Source organism: Lupinus angustifolius, unplaced genomic scaffold, assembly GCF_001865875.1.
Source record: "Lupinus angustifolius cultivar Tanjil unplaced genomic scaffold, LupAngTanjil_v1.0 Scaffold_35_225, whole genome shotgun sequence".
NCBI lineage: Eukaryota > Viridiplantae > Streptophyta > Magnoliopsida > Fabales > Fabaceae > Lupinus > Lupinus angustifolius.
This window is the reverse complement of record NW_017720961.1, coordinates 4227-12050: the sequence shown is the minus strand read 5'-3', so window position 1 is coordinate 12050 and position 7824 is coordinate 4227. Positions and strand designations below refer to the sequence as shown.

General features: G+C 33.9%; 1 protein-coding gene across 1 annotated transcript; it reads left to right on the top strand.

The window, feature by feature from the left end:
* Positions 1-4496: 4496 nt before the first annotated feature.
* LOC109338693 lies at positions 4497-7513 on the top strand. Its single transcript, XM_019575982.1, has 5 exons — positions 4497-4727; positions 4785-6209; positions 6321-6638; positions 6890-7039; positions 7175-7513. Exons 1-5 carry the CDS (start codon positions 4497-4499, stop codon positions 7511-7513), a joined length of 2463 nt encoding a protein of 820 aa, XP_019431527.1.
* The last annotated feature ends 311 nt before the right edge of the window (positions 7514-7824 follow it).

Below are 7824 nucleotides of genomic sequence, written 5' to 3'. Positions count from 1 at the left end.
AAGCCAAGCAATTTATACACATTACTAAAAATAGTAAAACAGAATAACTACCAACTAACTAAACTAACTAAAGTTTCTAATTTTAGTAAGTCTCTAAAATTCTTCAAAAGCTGAATTACTTCCAACAGAAACAAGTAACAAACCCAGAAAAGGAAAAAAGGAGAAAAAGATATATAACTACAGTACCTAGCTTTGTGAAAGAAGATTCGGGAGTGGAAGGTGAAACCTTATAACCTTGAAGACGAACGGAGAAGATGAAATTCGAACAAAACTAGGAAAGAGAAGCAGATTGTTGTTCGAAGATGGAGAAGAATAAATGAAGGAGAAGATGGTGTTCAGACTTCACTTAGACTTTAAGTTATTGACGAATGAGGAGTTTCTAATTGTGCATTTGTGTTGTGTGTAATTATGTAAGTTTCTAACAAAACTAGAACTCGAACCCAAAATTTAATAATGGGTAAAACCTGAACCCAAATCCAATAATAACTAGTTTAACCTGTTAAATTCAGGTTAAGTTCAGACGGGTACTTATATATTCGATTTTCATTGTTATTCCTAATGAAAATAACCCACAAGGTAAAGAGAAATGTCTCTTGAAATGGGAGTATATTTGTTGTCACATAAGTTGTGCCACTATATGTACCATATCCTATGATTAGTTGAATTTATTTTCAATTTAAAAAATTAATAATTAATTATTTTTCTGACTAATAACAACTGATAGTAATAGTATATACATTGACATAATTTGTGGGATGATAGATGTGTACCCTATAAGGAAAAGTGAATGCCATGTGCTTTCCTATCCAAACATTGTGAAAAAATAATACACGAATTGATAATGTATGGGTTTTATATTTTTTATTATATTATCTATCATTTATATTTAATCATCATTGAATTTTTAAAAGGTAATATAAATAAATAACAAATAATATATTAAACGTGTATAGATCTTTACACTTACATGAGATAAATATTATATTCAATTAGATATGCATGTGAGATGACACAACTAAGTGTCTTCGAAAGCAACTGAAAAAACACATTAAAAATAATTGAAAATATCAAAAGTCTGCTTTGTATTTTGATATTTTTGACCAACTTTTCTATAATAGTTAATAAAATGTGTGAAGTTAGATATTAATATATATTATACTATTATTAATATTCAAAAATTGATAAATATGTGATTTGATGATAGACCATGTTTTAGAAGTATAAACAAATATAGTGATTGTGTTAGATATTCCATAACAATATTTTGGTAACAATTAAATCACTTTTATAAAATAGTTATTATTTTAAATAAAATCGACTAGCATCACCAATACAATTTAAATGAATATTGGTTTGTATGACCAAATTTAGTTGATATGACTAAATTTGATTGATATGATTGTATGACTAATATAATTAATGAATGATACGATTTTCATAATACTAGTATAAGAGTTTAGTTAAAGTAGATAACTAGTATAACACTTAGTATTTGGGGTATGGTGTGATATAATTGATGTATGGAGAGATATGATTGGTTTGGATACATAACTACTATAACACTCATTATTTAGAGATTTTGTGTAATTCAATGTAAGAATTGGCTCTTAGGGTTTTGAGTAACCTTATACTTATTTTATTTATTTTTCCCATGAAAAATATTTAAAAATGGTAAAAAATTATAAATCGAAATGCAAATAATTATATGATTACATCAAATTGATAATCTAATACAAAAATGAGGTGAATTGAATTACAAATGATTTTCAAATTTGGATGGAACAATATTTTTCTTCTCAAAATCCATCCAAAGTGAACAATGTAGCTATAGTTAATACAAAAAGTGAACTTTATCAAGAAGGTTTACCTTTTACCTTGTATTTCCTTTTCCATGTACAAAACTACATCTATATGAGTAATGATATATTATCTTACTAAACTCTCCTACAAATCTTCCTTCCCACAAAAAAGTTGTTACTTATAAATCAATAATTAATAAACAAATTTTGACCAAAGGATTAATAATTCTAAAGCATGAAATTGTAATTAAAAGTAGTGTTGTTTGGATTGGACTCGACCGGATTTCTGCCCATAGACTAGAAAGGGGAACAACTTCATATAGGTCATAAAATTGATTTGTTAGTCAGTTCACTTTAAACATTTGAAAACCTAGTCGAGCCGTTTTAAAATGGGTGGTTGGACTAGACGTTTTGCTCAAATTAAAAAGAAGATGAAGAGGGAACAAAAGCGTTAAAACTCTATGTGAAACTTTATCCTATTTCAACCTCCATTCATCATTAACTTGGAATGCATATGTAATTTTAATTATTTAATATATGACATCATCACCAAACAATTTAACCTATTAAACTAGATATGATCTATATTTGAATCTTTTGTGCTTTCATGGGTATCATAACATTGATTAAAGGGACAATGATTAGGATTTGGGCGTGAATTTTTTAGTTGTAATGTAATTCCATGGAATTTTGTTTTTTTTTTATATTCCAAGTGTAGTCCCAAAGGTAAGAATTTCAATTCCAAGGCCCGAGAAAGCTTAAAATGTCATGGTAAATTCCGTATTTCAAACTAAGCTTAAAAATTAGACTCTCAGTAGTGCATTGTTATCACTTACCGATCATGGGCTAATGCCCATTGGCCATTGGTGTGAAGTGTGTCCGTTCATCTCTACGGTAATAGGCTAATGGCTGAGTTGAGAAAAGGAAAAGAAATTAGGATTAAGGCCCATGATTGGACCAAGTCAATCCAAGTCTCCCATACAATTTTGTGTGTCCCCCTTTGTCATGGGAGTTTGTAAGTAAGATCTAATCCTACCTGTTCATTCAATTTAGCCCAATCATAACCGAATTCAACTATGATTGTGTTTCTTGAGTTTAAGATCATATTCAAGTTAACAAATTAGATCTGATCCATTTTTAAGGTCAAGTAAGGGATAAACATGACGTGGCATGACTCATCCTATGATCACTCATTTATCATGTTTGTATGTGTCTATTCAATTGTGTAATGAATAATAATATCTTTTTGACTCAAAATGTTGTTCATTATCTAATTGTCTTTATATATATATATATATATATAAATGATTAACAAAATATCTATATCTAAATTATTTTATATGTCAAACTACACATCCATGAAATAAGTAATATTGAGAAGATTTTATCTAAGATGAGTATGCATTATATTTAATTGGGTCTAAGGCCGAACTCAAGTTCAAAAGTTGGTCCGAACAACATTTGAGGTCAGGTCTAAAGTCAAGTTCGGGTTCAAAAAATAGCATGACCAACATTTATGACTGAGTAAGGAACAAGTCAAGTTTTAGGCAACCCACGATCACCCCTAATAAAAGTTTGAGACCGTCAAAGAATAATCTTTTTGGAGAGTATTTTGACCGAAATTTTTACTCTTTTAAATAATTAACTTAACCATAAAATGCAAACATTGAATGATGATATTTTTTGTTTATTGTAAAATGAGATTAATCAAAATTAGAAACTATTAATTTTTTTTTGAATTGAGCTGAATTGATAAATTGAATTTTATATTTTAAATAATAACAAATGCATTTTAATCTTTCTTTTATCTTAAGTTTAATTAGAGGTTTGAAGTCCGTGTCTATATGAATATAGTTGCTTTAAATAGTTAATAAAAATAGTTTTACCATACATAGTAGTTCTATCCGACTCAAGTAGGATTATGTTGAAGTTGCATATGATTTAAGAAACAACTTTGTGGTTAATAAGTCTTTCAGTTAGGTTGCAGACTTGTAGTTGAGATGCCTAAATTTGAGTATGAGTAAAAATAAATAGTGGTTTTACCTCTAAGTTAATTCTTTTTTATAGATGGTCAAAGTTAATTTGTTCTTTTGTTTGTGTCATAGTTAAAAATATTGTAGTATATCAGTTAGTTCATCTGATAGATCGATTAGCCAAACTCCATGTTTGTAATTTTTTTTGTACTCACTCCATATTTGTATGATACAATAATTATATTAATCATATAAGAGAAAATAATGTATATATTCACTAACAGTGTGAACTTTATACACTTTAACTGTATTACTCATTACTCACTATTTATATTTAATTATTATTGACTATTCAAAAAAGTTATACAAATGAATGATGAATATGTAATGACATCACATGGGCAAGGACACGTGGCTGGAGATCCAACTATTCAGGAAAACAGAAGAAGCAAGAGAGAGAAAATTCCTAACAGAAAATATTCTGTGGAATTCATTAAATAGGACCCTAGTGTAATGATGTGGGGTGTGAAATCATTGAGACAGTCTCTTTCTTCTATTGAGCCTGTGAGCTCTTCTTTTAGCTTCTTATTATTACACTTCCCTTCCCTAAAGCAACTTGTATCAGTTACAAAAATTAATACAAATTGCCTCTAGATTTCCTCTTCGTCTTCTTTCACTGATGTCATTTTAGTTTCATAACATTTGGTGCTTTCATTGCTTACTCATGGCTGAGAACACTCAGTTGAAAGGGTTGGAATCCGCAATCAGAGAGTTTACTGCTGCATTACAACAATTCCGTGAGGAATCTGACAAACGACACAATAATTATATGCACGAACGACACCTAGACCACGCACGTTTTTATCGGGTGGAGAATCAGATGACACTTCTACACGCTTCTCATGCTTCAGGCAACACTAGTCACACCGACAGCTCGTCCCCACTACCGTTTCAGGTATGGAATGTTAAACTTGATTTTCCCAGATTTGATGGTTCTGAAGTTATAAACTAGATTTTCAAGGCTGAACAGTTCTTTGATTATTACTCCACACTTGATAACCAACGTTTAATTATTGATGCGGTTCATATGGAAAAAGACGTGGTCCCATGGTTTCAAATGCTCTCTCGCACTCAACCATTTCAATCCTGGGCTAGGTTCACACGTTCCTTGGAAATGGAATTTTGCCCATCAGAGTTTGAATCCCCACGTCCTGCCCTTTTAAAACTTACTCAAACTTCCACAGTCGCAGAATATTACTCTGCCTTCACTGTCTTGGCAAATAGAGTAGATGGTCTTAGCCCTGAAGCACTCCTAAACTGTTTTATCAGTGGTTTAATCCCTGATATTAAACGAGAGGTCATTGCCCAATCTCCATTGTCTCTATCAAAAGCCGTTGCTCTGGGTAAACTTTTTGAAGAAAAGTACCTTTCCACCACTCCTAAACAAAATGAACCAGTAACACAGAGACCATATTTCTTTTCCAAACCCATTAGACCCTCAACCTTACCTCCCTTACTACCCACCCCGCCAATAAAACCTACAAACACTACAGCCAAATCCAACCCTATCAAACACATTACTAGAGCTGAAATGCAATTGAGACGTGAAAAAGGCATGTGCTACTACTATGATGACAAGTTCTCCCTAACATACAAATGTCCAAATAGACACTACTTGTTACTACAAATTGAGAACCCTGATGACCACCCTCAACTCAGTGAAACACCTAAACCTACAGCCACTGATTCTGACCTCCTACCAGTTTCTGAATATCACTTGTCCTTTAATGCGCTAAATGGGTCTCAGGGTGCTGGAACAATGCGTTTTCAGGGGACTATTCAAGGCATTCAAGTCAGCATTCTCCTAGATAGTGGAATTTCTGACAATTTCCTCCAACCATGCATTGCCCAATGTTTGAAATTGCCAATCCAGGATAATGACCAGTTCCAAGTTCTGGTGGATAATGGTAACTCCTTGACTTCACAAGATTTTATAGCTGATCTTCCTATCACCATCCACGGCCATCACTTGCAGTTACCAGTGTACTTACTACCCATCACAAGCACTGATTTGGTACTGGGAGCTCCCTGGCTGAAAACACTAGGCCCACACATTGCTGATTACAATAAATTGTCCATCAAATTTTACATTCAGGACAATTTCATTACGCTATATGGGGACAAAATGACAGGTCCTACTCAGGCTCAATTCCACCACATAAATTGTATGCAGCATACACATGCTATTCTGGCATCATATACATTACAATTTCAACACATTCTTCCCCATGAAACTACATTACCACCTGACTTACATCCAGAAATAGCCTCACTCCTTAGTAATTTTCTGGATCTGTTTGTGGAACCAAAAGGATTACCCCCTACCCGTTTTCAAGATCATGGTATTCCCTTACTAGAGGGCAATAATCATGTCAAGGTACGCCCATATACAACCTAGCAAATTGAAATTATGGTGAAAGAGATGTTGGCTCAAGGCATTATACAGCCTAGCAATAGCCCGTTTTCATCTCTTGTGCTCCTTGTCAAGAAAAAGGATGGTTCTTGGCATTTTTGTATAGATTACAGGGTACTAAACGCTATTACTGTAAAGGACAGTTTCCCTATCCCAACTGTGGATGAACTACTTGACGAATTAGGTGGAACTCAATATTTTTCCAAGCTGGACCTTCATTCAGGATACCATCAAATTCTAGTCAAGCCAGAAGATAGACACAAAACCGCATTTCGAACACATAACAGTCTATACAAATGGTTAGTGATGCCATTTGGTTTGTCCAATGCGCCTGCATCATTTCAGAGTTTGATGAATGCCGTTTTTCAAGCTCAACTTCGAAAATCAGTGTTGGTTTTTTTGACGATATCTTGATTTATAGCCCTTGTTGGACATCTCATGTAAACCATCTGCAGGAAGTTTTCCAATTGCTGCACAAGCACTCTCTATTTGCGAAATTGTCAAAGTGTTGTTTTGGCTTTACTAATGTTAATTACTTGGGCCACACCATTTCCAATCAGGGCGTTCATATGAATAACTCTAAAATTCAAGGAATTGTTGACTGGCCTGTTCCAAGCACCTTGAAACAGCTTCGCGGATTCTAGGGTTTATCAGGATATTATCTGCGCTTTATCAAAAGCTATGCTACTATTGCTTCACCCTTAACTGCCTTACTGAATAAGGATTCTTATCAGTGGGATGTCTCTGCCACAACAACTTTTAATAACTTGAAAGCTGCCATTACTGTTGCTCCTGTTCTCACATTACCTGATTTTTAAAAACCATTTGTACTCGAAACTGACGCATCTGGTACAGGCATAGGTGCTATCCTTAGCCAAGATAGACATCCCATTTCTTATTTTTTGAAGAAACTCAATCCTTCTATGCAGAAACAGTCAGCATATGTTCGTGAATTGTATGCCATTACTGAGGCAATGGCCACATTCGGGCATTATATCATGGGCAATAAATTCATCATCCGCACTAACCACAAGAGCCTTCGATGTCTCACTGACCAGACCATACAAATACCAGAGCAACAAAAATGGCTTCATAAATTATTGGGTTTTGATTTCACGATTGAATACAAACCTGGCAGTGATAATGTTGCCGTAGATGCTCTGTCCAGATCACTTTTTATGGCTTTATCAGGTCCTGCCAACCCTCTGCTGCCAATCATTGATGTTGCTATCAATGCTGATCCAACATTAGCTCTGCTGAAACAATAGTGTTTAAGTGGCCACTGTCCAGACCCTTCTTACCAAGTCAAAGGTGACGTACTACTATGGAAAAATCATGTGGTAGTACCTCCTCAACCTCATTTAATCCAGTCCATCCTGGAAGAATTTCACTCATCACTATTAGGAGGCCATGCTGGAATAGCAAGAACTAAAGCCCGAATTGATGCTCAATTTACTTGGCCCTCTATGTCTAAGGACATTGCCTTATTTGTATCCAAATTCTTGGTGTGCCAACAAGCTAAAGCTTCTACAGTTGCACCGACAGGTTTACTGCAACCACTGCCCATCCCAACACAGAT